General features: G+C 36.0%; 2 protein-coding genes across 5 annotated transcripts in view; one reads left to right on the top strand and one right to left on the bottom strand.

Moving 5' to 3' along the window:
* Positions 1–23398, top strand: part of LOC129926686 (serine/threonine-protein kinase pakG-like) — a 37513-nt gene that overhangs the window by 9106 nt on the left and 5009 nt on the right. For 2 of the 4 annotated variants that reach the window (XR_008778387.1, XM_056032219.1), the window contains exons 1-2: positions 8478–8679; positions 15368–15450. The gene's annotated coding sequence lies outside the window, so the exon portion shown is untranslated. Of the gene's footprint in view, positions 1–8477; positions 8680–15367; positions 15451–23398 lie in introns of those variants that run through there. The other 2 variants (XM_056032221.1, XM_056032220.1) reach the window with 2 other exon arrangements.
* LOC129926694 (uncharacterized) lies at positions 17707–23259 on the bottom strand. Its single transcript, XM_056032278.1, has 6 exons — positions 23247–23259; positions 22292–22955; positions 21520–21709; positions 20105–20340; positions 19554–19743; positions 17707–17976 (listed from the first exon to the last, which is right to left on the bottom strand). The coding sequence occupies exons 1-6, from the start codon at positions 23257–23259 to the stop codon at positions 17707–17709; spliced, it is 1563 nt and encodes a 520-aa protein (XP_055888253.1).

Raw genomic sequence — 23398 nt, 5'->3', positions numbered from 1 at the left:
ACTAGTCCTCCCGTAGTGCTCTGGCAAGAAACTTAGCCGTTCGGCGTAGTGCCTCATAGCTACCATACAAGTCGAGTGACTGCTCGGACAGGTCCCCCCTTAGCTCGCGGAGCTGGGGACACTCGTACAAGACGTGCGACACTGTTTCGACGCTCACTCCACAGTGACGGCATCGGGAGTCAGCCTAGTTTTAACAGAAGCAGCTACCCATTATCTCAAAGTAGAGAGTCGTCTGAACATTCTGTTATCAAACGGAAATCATTTACTTGATTGCTAAACTTGGTCAGTTAATCCAAAGCAAGAAATGTTTATTTCAGAAGCTCACAAAAACTGAAACCTGAATGTTTGGACTTCTGCTTGCCACTGTCCAGTTGTCCTTAGCAAGGAGTCTCCTAGCAATGGGAATACAAAGCCTTACAAAGGAGAAGAAAATAAAAGACAAAGCCAACTTTGAAAACAAAGTTTAAAACTACGAAAAGAATTGTCTTTCTGTTTAACAGCTTCCTTGCTGAAGATTGTATAGTCTAAGAAAAATGCCTTTCACTGGTGAGTGTTTCTCTTTTGACCACTTGGCACTCACTGGAGAGTGTCTTTTGACCACTTGGCACTCACTGGGGAGTGACTTTGTTTTGACTTGGCACTCACTGGAGATTGTATCTCTTTTGACCACTCACTGGAGAATGCATCTCTTTTGACCACCTGACACTTACTGGATAGTCGACTGTATGTTGATCAAGTAAGATTCACCTTGAACGTTAGTTCTATGCCGGGAATACAAAATAACATCACAGGTCTTAAAGAGTTCTATCACTGGAATACAAAATAACATCACAGGTCTTAAAGAGTTCTATGCCGGGAATACAAAATAACATCACAGATCTTAAAGAGTTCTATGCCGGGAATACAAAATAACATCACAGGTCTTAAAGAGTTCTATGCCGGGAATACAAAATAACATCACATGTCTTAAAGGGTTCTGAGCATGTTTCTTAGAGCAGCCTTGAATCTATGAACACTTGTTTATGAAGGCAGGTAGTTATCACAATTTTGAGATTCATGATTGTGTTTGTGTTTAAAAGCAGATGATTTGAAGGAACAAAATGAATTCCAGAGATTAATTCGATGTAAAGGCAACTAGAAACAGTGTGAAAGCGGGTAATGTTTTACCTTAGGCCGTACAGAGGACAAGCCTTGTCTGGTAACTGTAACTACCAGGTCCGGAGAGAGGATAATGTACTATCGGACGAGTAGGTTTATGGAATAGTCAATATAATAACCTTCATCTTTTCTATCACACAGTGAACACAAAGCTGGATTGACTTCTTTATAATTTTCAATACTTCTTTATACTTCTTAATACTTCGTTACACTTCTTTGTATTTCTTTATACGTCTTTATATTTCTTTATACTTCTTTATACTTCTTTGTATTTCTTTATACTTCTTTATACTTCTTTATATTTATTAATACTTCTTAATAATTCTTTATACTTCTTAATACCTCTTTATACTTCTTTGTATTTCTTTATACTTCTTTATACTTCTTTGTATTTCTTAATACTTCTTTATACTTCTTTGTATTTCTTAATATTTCTTAATACTTCTTAATACTTCTTAATACCTCTTTATACTTCTTTGTATTTCTTTATACTTCTTTATACTTCTTCGTATTTCTTAATACTTCTTAATACTTCTTTATACTTCTTAATCTTTGTTTCTTTTTCTTTTTTTTTCTTTTGACCAAGACCTAGGTAGTTAAAAATAGTTCCTTAGGAACGAATAATAATTATAAAGCTTGTCTTTGAGCATTTCACCTTTAGCCTTTTTTGTTGATGTCTTTTCTTTTAAAATCACTTCTTCTCTTTTTCTGTATCTCACATTCATCTTCTCTTTCTAGACACTTGTGTCTCTCTCTTCCACGTATTCGCATCGAAACACAACTTTCAGATAGAATTCCCTCACAGTGTCATAGAGTTTGGAACAGGGGGTGTAAGGTTTTTCTCTTGAAGTGCTCTTCTTTTAGGCTTGGGTTTGTTTCCCAGAAGATAGTGTTCTGTATTGTAGATACAGTATAGAGAGCTCTGGTAAGAAACACTCTCCTCGCGTCCTAGAATCATGTGTTTATGAGAGCAACACTTGAGTTGAATAGTCACTTCAGTTTTTTACCCATTGCATTGACTCACAAGGTCACTAGAAGGCGGCATGTTTTCTACGTAGTCCCTTTGATTCAAAAACATTTGAGAGGGAGAGACACTTGTAGCTTATAGAGATAGTTTTGTACTGCGCTGTTAACTAGAACCTCTACATGTAATAGTAGTGCTGCGTTACTTATAAGTCTAAGTTTAATATTTTTAGCTCCCTTGAGCTATATTTAGAAGTTCTATAAGCTTAGAGTGATTTTGAGATAAAATGTATCTAGAATTATAGAATATAGATAGGACATAACAGATTTGATTGCATGGCAGTATATTTTAAAATATATATAATGGTAGGTTGCCTACAATTCTGTAGTTATAATTATTCATTGTGTTATCCACCATTCAAACTCAACAGATACGTAACTACAGGTGAAAAAAAATATCCAGGCTTGTGGCGCATGTGCCGCTTATCACATTATATCCATCCATCCCATGTATATCTTGTGAGGTTATGTTTCCAAACAAACTGTCCCTGTCATCTAGTTGTTGTTAGAAAGTTCTGCTGAATACAATCTCTTTGGTTGATCGCAACTTTCTTGCATTAGCATACTCACTGCTCTCTAGTCACATGACTTGAATTGAAAGTTAACATACTCACTGCTCCAGTCACATGACTTGAATTGAAAGTTAACATACTCACTGCTCTCTAGTCACATGACTTGAATTGAAAGTTAACATACTCACTGCTCCAGTCACATGACTTGAATTGAAAGTTAACATACTCACTGCTCTCTAGTCACATGACTTGAATTGAAAGTTAACATTCTCACTGCTCCAGTCAAATGACTTGAATTGAAAGTTAACATACTCACTGCTCCCTAGTCACATGACTTGAATTGAAAGTTAACATACTCACTGCTCTCTAGTCACATGACTTGAATTGAAAGTTAACATACTCACTGCTCTCTAGTCACATGACTTGAATTGAAAGTTAACACACTCACTGCTCCAGTCACATGACTTGAATTGAAAGTTAACATACTCACTGCTCCAGTCACATGACTTGAATTGAAAGTTAACATACTCACTGCTCTCTAGTCACATGACTTGAATTGAAAGTTAACATACTCACTGCTCTCTAGTCACATGACTTGAATTGAAAGTTAATATTCTCACTGCTCCAGTCACATGACTTGAATTGAAAGTTAACATACTCACTGCTCCCTAGTCACATGACTTGAATTGAAAGTTAACATACTCACTGCTCTCTAGTCACATGACTTGAATTGAAAGTTAACATACTCACTGCTCTCTAGTCACATGACTTGAATTGAAAGTTAACATACTCACTGCTCCAGTCACATGACTTGAATTGAAAGTTAACATACTCACTGCTCTCTAGTCACATGACTTGAATTGAAAGTTAACATACTCACTGCTCCAGTCACATGACTTGAATTGAAAGTTAACATACTCACTGCTCTCTAGTCACATGACTTGAATTGAAAGTTAACATACTCACTGCTCCAGTCACATGACTTGAATTGAAAGTTAACATACTCACTGCTCTCTAGTCACATGACTTGAATTGAAAGTTAACATACTCACTGCTCCAGTCACATGACTTTAATTGAAAGTTAACATTCTCACTGCTCTCTAGTCATATGACTTTAATTGAAAGTTAACATTCTCACTGCTCTCTAGTCATATGACTTTAATTGAAAGTTAAGCAATGTCATAAAACCTTGATCTGACATTGATTTGAAATCATTGTGAAATTATTGATTTGAGAATAACCCGAGATTGGTTTGACATTGGTTTATTTTTTTGCATTACATATATTTCATCGAATTCGTTTATTTGAATTTAGAATCGATCTCATTATTTCTCTTTTAGATTCAAACTTTAAGAAATAATTTTTCGGATGAATTCTATAGAAGTAAAGATTGTTTAGAATTTATCTAAAATTTTAAAAAATAAACAAATAAACTAAAAATTTGCAGGCCATAGACTATGGCTCTTCAAAAATAAGAAAATAATAGAAAATATTATAAATAATTGTTATACATTTAAAATAAAAATCATCAACATTTCCAGCTTCTAAAAACTGTTTATTTAAATAATCATGAAATTTGAGATTGTGTAACAACAAAGTTTAAAATTTATAAGCCTACATCTGCGGTGTTTAAGTCTACATCTGCGGTGTTCAAGTCTACATCTGCGGTGTTCAAGTCTACATCTGCGGTGTTCAAGTCTACATCTGCGGTGTTCAAGTCTACATCTGCGGTGTTCAAGTTTACATCGACAATATCATATCAGTCACCCTGCTTCGATTTCTGGTCAGTTGGTCAAATGCCCGTGTACAGAAATGCAATGCCTCTTTAGTTAGTTCTAGTGTCCCCTTGTTATGGGCCAAGAAGTGTTCACGTTCATTGAATGACAACAAATAGAAGTCAGTTTTCTGAATGTCATGTTTTTTAGTTGGTAACAATTGTAATCACAACTTCACTCTTTGCCTTGATAGGATTCAGGAAGATCAACTGATTGGTAACGAGGGGAGTGCACTCCATACAGAAGGGAGAGCAGTGGTCTTCAACCTTTTTTAATCTACCGCCCCATTTTCGTATTTTTTTGTTTTTAATATTTTCCACCACAGTTTTGGAATTTTACAGAAACATTTCAGTGCAGCCATATGTGTGCCTCCTATGCTTACATTGTGTTTACTGAAGCCATATGTGTGCCTCCTATGCTTACATTGTGTTTACTGAAGCCATATGTGTGCCTCCTATGCTTACATTGTGTTTACTGAAGACATAGTTTTTAAAAATCTATTTTTTCCCTTCAACTTAATTTGAACGTCAGTAACAGATGTTCAAAAATTGTCATTTATATTTAATTTTTTAAATTTATCTTTACATCCTAGAAGCGAAACGCCAATTCTTCATAAAGCATTGTTAGGTGGGTTACATAGACATCGATTTTCTTAGGCAGTAATTCATTATCAACCAAAAAATTATGTGAGATTGTAAAACCCTTTGAAATACAAGTAATATCTCAATAAAAGAGAAAATGATTTAATCAAGAAAACCTGCACACCACTAGACCAACGGAGAGTGGTTCCATTCCTTTGCATTAGATCGGCCTACCATGTCAGACATTTCTTTTAAACTTCTTATATCACAATTCACAAGATGAATACTGGATAAATCTGGATTTTCTTTATTCTAGATTACTTATAAAGCCTTTGTAGCGTCCAAGCACTGATGGTGGGTTTGAGTTTTGAATTTTGGCACATCGGCACACTTTAGGCCATGTCGTGCCTGTAATCCCTAAAAGGTTACTCTCCCTTCATACCACAAGGGCTGAATTTTATTTAGTTAAGTCATTAAAAACAAGGTCTATTCACAGTTAAGATAGTAAAGGTAGTGAAAATTTAATAATTCAATAAAAATCTTTTGTAAATATTATATGTTCACAATTTCACAAATCAAATCTTCGTAGATAACCCCACAACCCGGACAAAGCCCAGTAAATTCCCAGGGTCGACATTACTGATGGTGGCCCATATGTCTAACAAAGCTACACAACTACTGTTCTACACAATCTTGAAATAATGTTTCATTAATATTTCATTAATAACCATAAAAAAGTTGTTTTTATGTCCAGAGAAGTTTAAAAAAAAAAATAAAAAATATGATGTGTCCCCTAGGAAGAAATCACCCCCCTTCCCGGGGGAAACGCTAGCGCCCCGTTGAAGACCACTGGTATAGAGCCGCCATAGTTTCAAGTGGATAGACTACACGATCAAAGTTTGGAACTATTGATGGTGAGCCGAGCGTGTGGTGAATCTGAATGTCTATTTCCTTTGGTACATCCTGTTTTAGCCAAACACAGGGACAGTGTCACTTGAAACATCTACTTTTTAAACTGATATCTATTTCATAGAGATATCTACTTTCTCTATACACATCTACTTTCTCTATACACATCTACTTTCTCTATACACATCTACTTTCTCTATACACATCTACTTTCTCTATACACATCTACTTTCTCTATACACATCTACTTTCTCTATACACATCTACTTTCTCTATACACATCTACTTTCTCTATACACATCTACTTTCTCTATACACATCTACTTTCTCTATACACATCTACTTTCTCTATACACATCTACTTTCTCTATACACATCTACTTTCTCTATACACATCTACTTTCTCTATACACATCTACTTTCTCTATACACATCTACTTTCTCTATTTAAAAAAATCGACTTTGTATGGAAATCGACTTTTCACAGAATCTATTTTCTAATCAGACTCTACTTGCACTGAGCAACAAGCATAATATCTTTGTCTATTAGATACTTATAATCTTTGACATTTTGAAGACTGCAGAGTGGAATTAACCATGGCACCAGCGGGTCAGCTCGATGAGGTACTGGACATAATGTGGATGACTGACTAGGCTAATAGTATTTAAAATATTCTTTGTTTAATTTTTAAAATTGCACTAAAGGACCTTTAACCTTCTAAGTTTATAATCAACAAGTGGACTTCTTTTTTTTTTTAGAAAAGTGAGAAAAATAAAGTTTTTTGTCTTGTTAAAGTATTAAAACAAATTCGATATGATTAGAGATTAGTCTGACTGCATTGTTGTGAGCTAGTAAGACTAAAATTAGTCTTAATCTTGCGATCAGTCACTCAAAAATAACACATCATTGCCTTGTCGTTTAGTTAGCGCTCCAGACATTAAAACAAAGGTCCCAGCTTCGAACCAGACCCATCGCCAAACCTGCAATCCTACAGGAAGTTTTGGCTTGGACGAAATAATGCTTATTAAGTCAACTGCAACAAAGTTGAAACTTTTTCTATAATTTTAAAGTTGAAACGTTTTCTCAGGTTTTAAAATTAAAACTTTTTCTCCGGTGTTTGAACATTTTTTCTCCGGTGTTTGAACATTTTTTCTCCGGTGTTTGAACATTTTGTTCCACCGGTGTAAGAAACGTTGAACGTTGATAACTAAGAAACTACAACTCAACATGTGCGGGAGGTTTGGGCATGGATGTGAAGATGTTGTATCAAGATTTAAAGTTTTCTAAAGTAGAAACACATTGTGTTGGTTCAGCTTACAAAATAAACACTAAAATGTGTCTCACCTAATTCACATTCTGAATAAGTTCATCTCCAAAAGAGAATCTTGTCATCAAATACATCTGACAAGCTGCGAAGTGTTACCGGATTGTAATAGCAGAAAATGTGTCAGGCTTGATTTCTGCTGAAAAAAAAACTGGAAAAGCAGCTGACCTTGAGATGCGGATAAACAAAGATTTCCTTTTAAAAAAAAAATGAATTAATTGCGTGAATGTCCATTTGTTTGGATCAATAAAATTGTTATCTTAGTAGTCCAAAAACTAGTTCATTCATATTTGACATTCTATTACTTTTTAATTATTACAAAATTCCTAGAAACACAAGGCTTGCCCGAGACATTTCTAGAAACATAGGGCTTTCCCGAAAATACTGCTACGATAAGAAATGGAATATCATCTGTTTTGATATTAATTAAGACTTTTAACAATTAACTGTTTTGTCTTTTTTTTTTGTTCTTTTTTTCCTACAGTGTTTCTCAAACGGTAGCAAAGGTAACCCTGGTTCTCAGAGGCAGATTTAGTGAAAGAATGTTTAATAATGTATAAATATATTAACAGAAATACCCGGCTTTGCCCGAGTTTATGCTTAAATGTATGCCAGTGGAGTCAAATATTTGTTTGTATTTAGGACACCGAGGTAAGTGGCTTAAGGTTCCAATATGTTTGACAGCACGGTCTGGACCTCTAGAGAATAGTTATGAAAACTTTCATCAAAATTAATCAATCGTTTTCGATGTCTATACGGAACATGTATCCATACATTTTACATTGGGTTTTAGATAGACACTTGTAGACACTGGTTTTGTCTGCATCAGATGTGGCAAAATATGCAGGTCACAGCTGGTTTCGAGTAGTCATGTGCACTCATTCTATTATCTCCGGAATCAAAGACAATGCTTTATGTATATAAGATACAAGGAAACTTCTATTAGTCTACTCAAGGAGTTCATTGAAGAAATGTGTTTTCCCAAACGTGAGTGTACACTTGTCTCAACTGAATGACCTATTTAGTCAGAAACCAAACATTTGAAACACGCAGTTTTTATTTTTAGTCTTCTGAATTGAGAAAAAAATCAGGTCGAACGACATACCCTGACCTCATCAGAATGACATCTGCTACAGTTTTTTCACTTATATATATATATATATATAAAGTATGACTCTAAAAAAAACCACTTGAAATGTGTGCTCTCGTGATATATGACAGCATCGAAACTGCTCGAGTGCTCACTGACTGGACGTGATAGTGTAAAGTGTCTTATGAAGTAGGCACGGTACACACGTACGTAGGATAGATCATGCACCTTCTGGAGGCAATGGAAGATCTCTATCTTTTCAGGAAAGTAGCCAGGAGTTGGTATCACACTCAGTCAGAATAAGAGGTTTGTAATAGGTAGACTAGATTCTAAATTAAATATTAACCTGGTTATGTACTTTAAAAGAAGGGGATTTGTTTAGAGTACAAGGATGTGTAAGCCTACACTGTTGATTAGGACAGAGTTAGCAACATAGAAGTTCAAGACGTCAAATGGCGTGATGATGATGTGATCTTAGGTTCAGGAACATATTTCTACGCTACTGAAAGTTTAGTATAATGTTAAACAGAAATGTTCATTTTGTTAGGTTTAGAAGTTGCTTTGAGATGAACACCTTGTGCAATATGATATGGCATACTCTGTTATTTGAAATGTTAGTTTTTTTTATTGTACATATAAAGGCAAAACAATGTAACATTAGTAATGGGCTGAATGCAACAATGTTTAGTTGTTTTACGAACGAGGGTCATAACCTTTTACTTCACTAACACTCCTCTCTAAACATGCAACGGTCTGCAGGAGGAACTGGACAATCTTATTGGAACCAACAAGTCATTTGAACCAACTCTCAGTAGGAGTTCGTCAGACTCATTAAAGCTGACATATAAAATTAATAAAGAGTGCAGTTGAATGTCCAGCATGCTGAAGAGTGCAGTTGAATGTCCAGCATGCTGAAGAGTGCATTTGAATGTCCAGCTTGCTGAAGAGTGCAGTTGAATGTCCAGCTTGCTGAAGAGTGCAGTTGAATGTCCAGCATGCTGAAGAGTGCAGTTGAATGTCCAGCTTGCTAAAGAGTGCATTTGAATGTCCAGCTTGCTAAAGAGTGCATTTGAATGTCCAGCTTGCTGAAGAGTGCAGTTGAATGTCCAGCTTGCTAAAGAGTGCATTTGAATGTCCAGCTTGCTGAAGAGTGCATTTGAATGTCCAGCTTGCTGAAGAGTGCAGTTGAATGTCCAGCTTGCTGAAGAGTGCAGTTTAATGTCCAGCATGATGGATAAAATTACATGTTCGTTACAAAAATAGCAAAATGTTCGGCTACAAACTCAAACCGGGCCTGCCACTTGACACCTCTTTATGCAACTGTGCCTGGTGCCTTTGTATGCATTTGTACCTGACGCCTGTGTATACAGTTGTACCTGAAGCATGTGTATGTAGTTGTACCGGGCTCCTGTATATGTAGTCGTACCTGACGCCTGTGTATGCAGTTGTACCTGGCACCTGTGTATGTAATTGTTCCTGGCTCGCCTGTGATAATGCCACCTCTTTTTCTTTTGCCACTTTATTTTTCAGTCATGGCTTTTCTGATATTTCCAGCTAGTGTCGCAATCAAGAGAGTCTAAATAATGGACCTCATTCGTCAATATATCTTTAGCTAGTGTAGTAGTCAAGAGAGTCTAAAGAATGGACCTCATAATGAAATTCGACCGTTTTTTTTTTCGTTGTTTTATCAATATTATCGCGTGGCTATTCTTTTTTGAATAAAGAGGTCCATTACTCTGATGACACTCTAGTCTAAGAAGAGGCACGTTCTATAGTGAACGCTTTAAGGGACGCTTTTTAATATCATTTAATCGTTTCTATTTGCTATTACTGAAAAGGACAAAAGGAGTCCTTCGAGATGCGCAAGTCTTTTATTCTAAAAAATAGTTTGAAAGTAATATTTCCTGATCACAAAAGAGTTTATTAGCGGCCCCGAAAGGGGAAAAGACGCTATTAGTTTTGTGTGGAATGTCTGTCCGTCCGTCCGTCCCGTTTAGATCTCGTAAACTAGAAAAGATAGTGAAAATTCGACATCAGAATATTTTAGACCATTCAAAGTTCTGATGCAACGGCTACTTTTTTCTTTTCTGAAAGTGAATAATCAAATTTTTTTAATCACTTATGCAAGCAGTTTTTTTTAAATAAAAATACACCCTTTTACAACTATTCACTATTAATAGTAGCAAACACTTGAGACTCTTTATTAGGGGGGACTACAATTTGCTATATTTTTAACACATTTATGCAAAAGGTTGTAAATTTTTTGTCAAAAACAAATTTTGTATATTTGTATTGTTAAGTTATGTACGTTCTGTTCTACCAAGTACTATATTTACACACACACAAATGTTTACTATTTTTTTAATGAGAAAAAATCTATTTTGTGTGCATATAAGTCAGACATAATTTAAAACAACAATTTAGTAAGTAGTTTTTCATATTATAGCGTGAACTTCAGTACCACATAACCTGTGCAAAACACCTAACCAAAGAATTTTTTTTTTTTACGGAAATGTTTTATTCTTGAGGAATAAGAGATTGGCCCTTTACAAAACAATTAGATCAATTAGATATTCATTATAAGACATCAGTTAGGCCAGGTTCACATGTAACTTCACATTCACTTTCACCTATCCTTTGGTCTGCTGGACCGCTGGGGCACCGCACATGATCTGTCAACCTTTTTTCTCCATTATTTTCTGTCATTTGTCTTTAATAGAATTTCATTCTGATAATATTGAAACCTGCCTTTTTACCTAACTGGGTGGACCACTTCGGGGGCCGATTTTCAGTTTGTGCTTCCACACAAACTGTCTTTGTAAGCTTGTTTTTTTTTAAATTTTGTTTTTACTAAATGACTCTTCAGGTTTACCTTTTCTATCCAGATAAATTTTGTATTGTGCGTATATCAAATGTAAGTCTATAGGTTAGTCTGTATATGCTGGTTAAGTATAAAGCCTTATTTAGACTAGATAAGCCTACCGCTTGTCGGATAATTGGTATTACTGGTACTTTATACTGGTTACCGGTACTATTTACCCAAAATGATTACACGTGCCTGATGACACATTTTCTTAATATGCCGCAACTGAAATATTGTAAAAGACTTATCTTAAAGATTGGTTAAGATATTGAAACATGATAGGTTGCATCCTTATATAATTATTCTCATTCAAACATAAGCAAAAATTACATCAAAATTCTTTAAAAAAAAATAAAGATAATCTAAGGAAGTAATCCACATTTACAACTATGGCTATCAATAATGTAGAGTTTATTTCCCTTTTTCAATATCAAACGAAATAATTGATTACCAATAATTAATTAACTAATGGATTAATTTTTTAATTGATTCATGTTTTGTTAGTTACAATAACTAATTGTGAAAAGTTTCAACTTAATCCAAGAATGGGTGTGGGATAAATAGCGTATACAGCTATCCGTACAGATGGAAACATAAACAAATAAATAGCCATATCTCTTAATACTAAAATCTTAATTTCCTTTTTGGTATCAAGCAAAAGAATTAATTATCAACAATTAATTGCCTATTTTTTTTATTGATTCATATTTGTTATGTACAATAAATACTTTGTGGGAGAAATAACGTGTTCAAAATTTTTACCAGACAGACAGAGGGACACTCAGACAACTTTGTAAAAATTAATATAGACTTACTGTTTGTTTGTGAGATAACATAAAGCCATGGCTTCAACATGGGGTGAAGACATAGGCCCATATGTAGGTCAATAGACCAGTTTTTTATATTTTTTAAAGACTTTCTATATAGGAAAAAAGTCGGTGGTAGGCTACGAATGAGACCATGGCACTATTTGCCTCTCTTTCCCCTATATAATTTTGCTATCGCCAACTGATGCCGTGGGTTCGAATCCCTCTTTCTCTCTTTATAAGTCTTTTCTACATTCCTCTTTGCGCATGCGTGATTCTCTTTCGTTCACTCTACTTTGAGACTTGATTGTTATTTTGTCATTACTTATTTGTTCCTGTTTAGTCAGTAAAATAAAAACAATGAAGCGATTGTCTTTTAGCATGAAAACTGAACTAGGACAAAACAACGCCTGTGACCTACATATTTTGTCACACCTAACGAAAACAAAGCAATTATCACATTTGAATCGAGTACTACTTTCGTCGCATGCACAATTCTCAGGCGGCAGCTTTCTCGTTTTTAAAGTATGTGCTGCGGTCTTACTAAAAGATCTCCACAATTCTCTTTCAAAGATCGGTTGTTGCCATGAGTTCCTCTCAAAACCAGAAAATTGACGTCTGATTTGTGTTTATTGTAATGTCAACTAATTAATCAACCACTTGTCAGTCATATCTATCTATCTATCTATCTATCTATCTATCTATCTATATATATATATATATATATATATATATATATATATATTATTTCATTATAAATTGGTCTGTTATTCCTATATTGTCGCTAACTGTTTATCTCTGTTACGATGTTCCTTGTCGGTAGAATGTTCACTTCTTAGTCTATTCAATGCAGCCATCTCTATGCTACTCTCTGACCAGGAAGTGGAATACAGATATCTCTAACACCTTAATTGTGGCGTGCTATACAGATGTGAATCATGAAGTCGGAAGCTAGTTAAGTGAACAAAAAAAAAAAAATAGCTGTGCACAAGTATATCAGATGTTTTGTCTTTTGTTAGTACTCATTATCTTCCCCTGACTCAACATTCTATTTCTATGTTACAGCAATATAGGCAGAGGCAATGAGTCATAGCGTTCATTCAAGTTTTCTTTGTGACCATTTTACACTGAAACAAATTGTAGACACGGCCCAATTTTATATATATATATAAGAGTAAGGGAAAGAACAACAAATAAAATGACATATATATCTCAGTACTGCAAGATTTATTTTCCTTTTTGTATATATATATATATATATATATATATATATAATTGACTACCACTGATGAATTAACAAATAGGTTGATACTTGTCTATTGATTCAGACATTAATTGCCTTTAACAGTGAATATTTGTGCAAAGTTTCATTTTGATTCACACATTGGAAACGGGACAAAAAACGTGTACAAGATGTGTACCTGACAGACAGACGGACGGACTAGTAGATATTTAAACTTTGTACACACAAAAGGGGGAATAAATCTTGCAGTACTGAGATATATATGGCAGTTTATTTGTTGTTCTTTCCCTTACTCTTATATATGTCTATATACAATAAAAACTATTACAAAAGGCATGTTTTTCTATTGTTTTAGTTTTAGTTTTGTTGTGAGGTCTTTAGATACAAGTTGCTTTTAATGTGGGCTAGCATCTCTACACGTAGGAATAAAATTGATATCATGACCAAGTTTTAAAACCCAAAATACTTGCACACAGGTGTGTATGTGTTTGTATTTGAGTGTGTATGTGTTTGTATTTGAATGTGTATGTGTTTGTATTTGAGTGTGTATGTGTTTTACCTGCCCTTAAGGTCATAGGATGTGAATTAGGTCGAATTCTGCTGAGATTTTTATGAAGTTTTTTTGTTTGTTTTGTTTGTGAAGCGTCCTATACTAGAGTCTGTTTTACGTAGTTGAAACTTCAGACGTAGTGGAATTCAACTCCTAACATTGCTAATTAGTCTCCGATTGAAAGTCTTCACCTCCTTAACCATGCCTTAACGAATTAAATCAGATACCTTGGATAGCCTAGACCTTAAGACAACTGGCTGTTTGTATGTTTGGATAGCCTAGACCTTAAGACAACTGGCTGTTTGTATGTTTGGGCAGCCTAAACCTTAAGACAACTGGCTGTTTGTATGTTTGGATAGCCTAGACCTAAAGACAACTGGCTGTTTGTATGTTTGGGCAGCCTAGACCTTAACACAACTGGCTGTTTGTATGTTTGGATAGCCTAGACCTTAAGACAACTGGCTGTTTGTATGTTTGGATAGCCTAGACCTTAAGACAACTGGCTGTTTGTATGCTTGGGTAGCCTAAACCTTAAGACAACTGGCTGTTTGTATGTTTGGGTAGCCTAAACGTTAAGACAACTGGCTGTTTGTATGTTTGGGCAGCCTAAACGTTAAGACAACTGGCTGTTTGTATGTTTGGGCAGCCTAAACCTTAAGACAACTGGCTGTTTGTATGTTTGGGCAGCCTAAACCTTAAGACAGCTGGCTGTTTGTATGTTTGGGTAGCCTAAACGTTAAGACAACTGGCAGTTTGTATGTTTGGGTAGCCTAAACCTTAAGACAACTGGCTGTTTGTATGTTTGGGTAGCCTAAACGTTAAGACAACTGGCTGTTTGTATGTTTGGGCAGCCTAAACCTTAAGACAACTGGCTGTTTGTATGTTTGGGCAGCCTAAACCTTAAGACAACTGGCTGTTTGTATGTTTGGGCAGCCTAAACCTTAAGACAACTGGCTGTTTGTATGTTTGGGCAGCCTAAACCTTAAGACAACTGGCTGTTTGTATGTTTGGGTAGCCTAAACGTTAAGACAACTGGCAGTTTGTATGTTTGGGTAGCCTAAACCTTAAGACAACTGGCTGTTTGTATGTTTGGGCAGCCTAAACCTTAAGACAACTGGCTGTTTGTATGTTTGGGTAGCCTAGACCTTAAGACAACTGGCTGTTTGTAGGAAACTCAGTAACTTAGAATCAAATGCATACCATTCAGGTTTGGCAAATAAAGTCTCTAGTTACAAAATGGTAGTTCTAATAGCTGTGAACGAACACTAGTCATTCTCTTGCTTAACAGTACATCTATCGAACTTAGAAACAAAATGTTTCATCTAACACAAGGATTTATTTTGGTGTGTGCTCGTGACCTTTGTTGATCACGGACCTCTGTTAATCAGTGACTTCTGTTGATCAGTGACCTTTGTTGATCATTGACCTTTTTTTGACCTGTGACCTCTGTTATTCAGTGACCTCTGTTATTCAGTGACCTCTGTCGACCAGTGTCCTTTGTTGATAAGTGCTTACATTTTTTGATGTTACAGGTCTATACGATGCTGACGTTGCCCCTGATGTGGTGTGTTACTGATCTTGTCTATTAGACCTACGCCAGAACGATCTCCCAAAGGTAACCTCTCTTGTTTATTAAGCAGTCAGTTGCCACACTGTTTTTTTTTATTGTATTGAAGCAATATACCGTTACAGTAATAGCGAAACAAGGAAGTGTACAGGCGGATGTATAGGTCTACATACTGACTTCTCAGTCTCATGGAAGTGTACAGGCGGAGATATAGGTCTAAATACTGACTTCTCAGTCTCATGGAAGTGTACAGGCGGAGATATAGGTCTACATACTGACTTCTCAGTCTCATGGAAGTGTACAGGCGGAGATATAGGTCTAAATACTGACTTCTCAGTCTCATGGAAGTGTACAGGCGGAGATATAGGTCTACATACTGACTTCTCAGTCTCATGGAAGTGTACAGGCGGAGATATAGGTCTAAATACTGACTTCTCAGTCTCATGGAAGTGTACAGGCGGAGATATAGGTCTACATACTGACTTCTCAGTCTCATGGAAGTGTACAGGTGGAGATATAGGTCTAAATACTGACTTCTCAGTCTCATGGAAGTGTACAGGCGGAGATATAGGTCTACATACTGACTTCTCAGTCTCATGGAAGTGTACAGGCGGAGATATAGGTCTAAATACTGACTTCTCAATCTCTTGGAAGTGTACAGGCTAAGATATAGGTCTAAATACTGACTTCTCAATGTCATGGAAGTGTACAGGCTAAGATATAGGTCTAAATACTGACTTCTAAATGTCATGGAAGTGGTCGTGATCTTTAGTGTTCGTAGAATGATTTATATCAAGAGTGTATAGTAAAAACTAGATCTTAGTATTTCTTGTGTTTAAATGACACACATTCCTTTTCTCTAACTTCCAAGTAACGGGCGGCATTTGAACGATCCCCTAACATACCATGGATTCTAGTATCTGTTAAACTCATTTGAAACGGCTAGCACTCTTTTTACTTCCTTCTATCTCTCTCTCTCCTTCGCTCTATCTATCTCCTCTCTTTCTGTCACGCGTTTTGTTTTCTGACATAGACTTTTGATTTAATTTGCAACGACCCACTTTATAACGCATACTTTACGGCTGGAAATTCTAGTATCCCTTTTCTATTCGACTCCCCCCAGCCAACTTGCATTCATCAATCATAAGGCAAGCAATGTACGGTATTAGACACCTTTCTTTAGGCTTTAAATTTCAGGCCTAATGCATTGTCCGAAGCCCTCAATAGACCCACAAAGTCGTCTCCTATACAACATTTATTTTGGCATTTGTGTTTTCTAAAAGATAAAAAAAGTTATCAATTTGTTTTTATTATTTAAAATCGATTCCCTCACATACACTACATTTATTTTATCCTCTGAATTCTAGAACACATAAAAACATAACTAGATTCCCATCCTCGATAACAGATTTGATAATCAGATTGATGAATAATCCTTTACGTTCACATTGGTCATTCTATGGGTTTTAATATTTTAGATCTAGTTCTAGAGGAAGCTACAATATACGATCCGCACACAAGCACGCAAACAGCAAAAACATTATAGATCTATCTTTTTGATGCTATTAGACTAGGATTGTTCTATATTTCGTTTCGACCGTGTTTAAAGGAAGCGGAAGTGGAAATACACTATAAATTAAGGCAAATTAAAAACTAAATGGAATTAAGGAAAAAGAAAGAAACAAAAACTGTTACTATGCTTTCAAAAATATTGTAGTCTTACTTTTTATGCTATTTGTATTTATGCTGTCTATCTAGAATGCGACATATATAGAAATACTGAAAGTAAAATACAAAGGTTAAATAGAAAGCTTGCGTTTTTAGGCGAATTGCGAGGTCAGGCTCCGAGTCTGTCAAAAGCGTCTCTTAGTAAACACGGAAGTGATAAAAGGAACCTGTGTGAGAAATTTCATGTGAATCCATTCCTCAGTTGATGAAAACTTCTGATACATATATAGCTGAATGATTGAATGAGATGTATTTTGTTTATAACTTATTATCAATTATTGGCGTAATGACAGGGCGACTCGTCGTCATACTGTGGACAACGTAGATGACCAGATTTACTCAGCTGTGATCCTCTATGTCAACTAAGTGATCCTCTATGTCAACTAAGTGATCCTCTCTGTCAACTAAGTGATCCTCTATGTCAACTAAGTGATCCTCTATGTCCTCTATGTCAACTAAGTGATCCTATATGACAACTAAGTGATCCTCTATGTCAACTAAGTGATCCTCTATGTCAACTAAGTGATCCTATATGACAACAACTAAGTGATCCTCTATGACAACAACTAAGTGATCCTATATGTCAACTAAGTGATCCTCTATGTCAACAACCAAGTGATCTTCTATGACAACAACGAAGTGATCCTCTATGACAACTACGTGATCCTCTATGTCAACTAAGTGATCCTCTATGTCAACAACCAAGTTATCTGCTATGACAACGAAGTGATCCTCTATGACAACTACTAAGTGATCCTCTATGACAACAACGAAGTCATCCTCTATGACAACTACGTGATCCTCTATGTCAACTAAGTGATCCTCTATGACAACAACCAAGTGATCCTCAATGAAAACAACCAGTGATCCTCTATGACAACAACTAAGTGATCCTCTATGACAACTAAGTGATCCTCTATGACAACTAAGTGATCCTCTATGTCAACTAAGTGATCCTCTATGTCAACAACCAAGTGATCCTCTATGACAACAACGAAGTCATCCTCTATGTCAACTAAGTGATCCTATATGTCAACTAAGTGATCCTCTATGTCAACTAAGTGATCCTCTATGACAAAAACCAAGTGATCCTCTATGTCAACTAAGTGATCCTCTATGTCAACTAAGTGATCCTATATGTCAACTAAGTGATCCTCTATGTCAACTAAGTGATCCTATATGACAACAACTAAGTGATCCTATATGACAACAACCAAGTGATCCTCTATGACAACAACCAAGTGATCCTCTATGTCAACTAAGTGATCCTATATGACAACTAAATGATCCTATATGACAACAACTAAGTGATCCTATATGACAACAACCATGTGATCCTATATGACAACAACTAAGTGTTCCTATATGACAACAACTAAGTGATCCTATATGACAACTAAGTGATCCTCTATGACAACAACTAAGTGATCCTATATGACAACTAAGTGATCCTCTATGACAACAATTAAGTGATCCTATATGACAACAACCATGTGATCCTATATGACAACAACTAAGTGTTCCTATATGACAACAACTAAGTGATCCTATATGACAACTAAGTGATCCTCTATGACAACAACTAAGTGATCCTATATGACAACAACCATGTGATCCTATATGACAACAACTAAGTGTTCCTATATGACAACAACTAAGTGATCCTATATGACAACTAAGTGATCCTCTATGACAACAACTAAGTGATCCTATATGACAACTAAGTGATCCTATATGACAACAACTAAGTGATCCTATATGACAACAACCAAGTGATCCTATATGTCAACTAAGTGATCCTATATGACAACAACTAAGTGATCCTCTATGTCAACTAAGTGATCCTATATGTCAACTAAGTGATCCTCTATATCAACTAAGTGATCCTCTATGACAAAAACAAAGTGATCCTCTATGTCAACTAAGTGATCCTCTATGTCAATTAAGTGATCCTATATGTCAACTAAGTGATCCTCTATGTCAACTAAGTGATCCTCTATGTCAACTAAGTGATCCTATATGACAACAACTAAGTGATCCTATATGACAACTAAGTGATCCTATATGACAACTAAGTGATCCTCTATGACAACAATTAAGTGATCCTCTATGACAACAACTAAGTGATCCTCTATGAAAACAACCAAGTGATCCTATATGACAACAACTAAGTAATCCTATATGACAACAACTAAGTGATCCTATATGACAACAACTAAGTGATTCTATATGACAACAACCAAGTGATCCTCTATGACAACTAAGTGATCCTCTATGATAACTAAGTGATCCTCTATGACAACTAAGTGATCCTATATGACAACAACCAAGTGATCCTCTATGACAACAACTAAGTGATCCTATATGACAACAACTAAGTGATCCTATATGACAACAACTAAGTGATTCTATATGACAACAACCAAGTGATCCTCTATGACAACTAAGTGATCCTCTATGATAACTAAGTGATCCTCTATGACAACAACTAAGTGATCCTCTATGACAACAACCAAGTGATCCTCTATGACAACTAAGTGATCCTCTATGTCAACTAAGTGATCCTCTATGTCAACAACTAAGTGATCCTCTATGACAACAACCAGTGATCCTCTATGACAACAACCAAGTGATCCTCTATGACAATTAAGTGATCCTCTATAACAACTAAGTGATCCTCTATGACAACTAAGTGATCCTCTATGTCAACTAAGTGATCCTCTATGTCAACAACCAAGTGATCTTCTATGACAACAACGAAGTGATCCTCTATGACAACTACGTGATCCTCTATGTCAACTAAGTGATCCTCTATGTCAACAACCAAGTTATCTGCTATGACAACGAAGTGATCCTCTATGACAACTTTGTGATCCTATATGACAACTACTAAGTGATCCTCTATGACAACAACGAAGTCATCCTCTATGACAACTACGTGATCCTCTATGTCAACTAAGTGATCCTCTATGACAACAACCAGTGATCCTCTATGACAACAACCAAGTGATCCTCTATGACAATTAAGTGATCCTCTATAACAACTAAGTGATCCTCTATGACAACTAAGTGATCCTCTATGTCAACTAAGTGATCCTCTATGTCAACAACCAAGTGATCCTCTATGACAACAACGAAGTCATCCTCTATGACAACTACGTGATCCTCTATGTCAACAACCAAGTGATCCTCTATGACAACTTTGTGATCCTATATGACAACAACAAAGTGATCCTCTATGACAACAGCTAAGTGATCCTCTATGACAACAACCAAGTGATCCTCTATGTCAACAACCAAGTGATCCTCTATGACAACAACCAAGTGATCCTCTATGACAACAACTAAGTGATCCTATATGACAACTAAGTGATCCTATATGACAACAACTAAGTGATCCTATATGACAACAACCAAGTGATCCTATATGTCAACTAAGTGATCCTATATGACAACAACTAAGTGATCCTCTATGTCAACTAAGTGATCCTATATGTCAACTAAGTGATCCTCTATATCAACTAAGTGATCCTCTATGACAAAAACAAAGTGATCCTCTATGTCAACTAAGTGATCCTCTATGTCAACTAAGTGATCCTATATGTCAACTAAGTGATCCTCTATGTCAACTAAGTGATCCTCTATGTCAACTAAGTGATCCTATATGACAACAACTAAGTGATCCTATATGACAACTAAGTGATCCTATATGACAACTAAGTGATCCTCTATGACAACAATTAAGTGATCCTCTATGACAACAACCAAGTGATCCTCTATGTCAACTAAGTGATCCTATATGACAACTAAATGATCCTATATGACAACAACTAAGTGATCCTATAGGACAACAACCATGTGATCCTATATGACAACAACTAAGTGTTCCTATATGACAACTAAGTGATCCTCTATGACAACAACTAAGTGATCCTATATGACAACTAAGTGATCCTATATGACAACAACCAAGTGATCCTCTATGACAACAACTAAGTGATCCTATATGACAACAACTAAGTGATCCTCTATGACAACAACTAAGTGATGCTCTATGACAACAACTAAGTGATCCTCTATGACAACAACTAAGTGATCCTATATGACAACAACTAAGTGATCCTATATGTCAACTAAGTGATCCTCTATGTAAACTAAGTAATCCTATATGACAACAACCAAGTGATCCTCTATGACAACTAAGTGATCCTCTATGACAACCAAGTGATCCTATATGACAACAACTAAGTGATCCTCTATGACAACAACTAAGTGATCCTCTATGAAAACAACCAAGTGATCCTATATGACAACAACTAAGTAATCCTATATGACAACAACTAAGTGATCCTATATGACAACAACTAAGTGATTCTATATGACAACAACCAAGTGATCCTCTATGACAACTAAGTGATCCTCTATGATAACTAAGTGATCCTCTATGACAACAACTAAGTGATCCTCTATGACAACAACCAAGTGATCCTCTATGACAACTAAGTGATCCTCTATGTCAACTAAGTGATCCTCTATGTCAACAACTAAGTGATCCTCTATGACAACAACCAGTGATCCTCTATGACAACAACCAAGTGATCCTCTATGACAATTAAGTGATCCTCTATAACAACTAAGTGATCCTCTATGACAACTAAGTGATCCTCTATGTCAACTAAGTGATCCTCTATGTCAACAACCAAGTGATCTTCTATGACAACAACGAAGTGATCCTCTATGACAACTACGTGATCCTCTATGTCAACTAAGTGATCCTCTATGTCAACAACCAAGTTATCTGCTATGACAACGAAGTGATCCTCTATGACAACTTTGTGATCCTATATGACAACTACTAAGTGATCCTCTATGACAACAACGAAGTCATCCTCTATGACAACTACGTGATCCTCTATGTCAACTAAGTGATCCTCTATGACAACAACCAGTGATCCTCTATGACAACAACCAAGTGATCCTCTATGACAATTAAGTGATCCTCTATAACAACTAAGTGATCCTCTATGACAACTAAGTGATCCTCTATGTCAACTAAGTGATCCTCTATGTCAACAACCAAGTGATCCTCTATGACAACAACGAAGTCATCCTCTATGACAACTACGTGATCCTCTATGTCAACTAAGTGATCCTCTATGACAACAACCAAGTGATCCTCAATGAAAACAACCAGTGATCCTCTATGACAACAACTAAGTGATCCTCTATGACAACTAAGTGATCCTCTATGACAACTAAGTGATCCTCTATGTCAACTAAGTGATCCTCTATGTCAACAACCAAGTGATCCTCTATGACAACAACGAAGTCATCCTCTATGACAACTACGTGATCCTCTATGTCAACAACCAAGTGATCCTCTATGACAACAACGAAGTCATCCTCTATGACAACTACGTGATCCTCTATGTCAACAACCAAGTGATCCTCTATTTCAACAACCAAGTGATCCTCTATGACAACAAAGTGATCCTCTATGACAACAGCTAAGTGATCCTCTATGACAACAACCAAGTGATCCTCTATGTCAACAACCAAGTGATCCTCTATGACAACAACCAAGTGATCCTCTATGACAACAACCAAGTGATCCTCTATGACAACAATTAAGTGATCCTCTATGACAACTAAGTGATCCTCTATGACAACAACTAAGTGACCCTCTATGACAACAACTATGTGATCCTCTATGACATCAACTAAGTGATTCTCTATGACAACAGCTAAGTGATCCTCTATGACATCAACTAAATGATTCTCTATGACAACTAAGAAATCCTCTATGACAACATCTAAGTAATCCTCTATGACAATTAAGTGATCTTCTTTGACAAGAACTAATCCCCACTTTGTTGCTATTGCTTTTAATAACTACTACTTACCCCTCACTACTCACACTCCACTACTTTCTACTCACACTCCACTACTTTCTACTCACACCCCACTACTTTTTACTCACACTCCACTACTTTCTACTCACATTCCACTACTTTCTACTCACACTCCACTACTTTCTACTCACACCCCACTACTTTCTACTCACACCCCACTACTTTCTACTCACATCCCACTACTTTCTACTCACACCCCACTACTTTCTACCCACATCCCACTACTTTCTACTCACACCCCACTACTTTCTACCCAACCCTTACTCTATTCTCACCCGTGGCAACTAAACATCTTTTCAGCAAACTTTAGGAAATTGAATGCATTACATTTTCAATCATTTTAGAAGAAGTAACAT

Source organism: Biomphalaria glabrata, chromosome 6 (genome assembly GCF_947242115.1).
Source record: "Biomphalaria glabrata chromosome 6, xgBioGlab47.1, whole genome shotgun sequence".
Taxonomy (NCBI): domain Eukaryota; kingdom Metazoa; phylum Mollusca; class Gastropoda; family Planorbidae; genus Biomphalaria; species Biomphalaria glabrata.
This window is presented reverse-complemented; position numbering and strand designations above follow the sequence as displayed.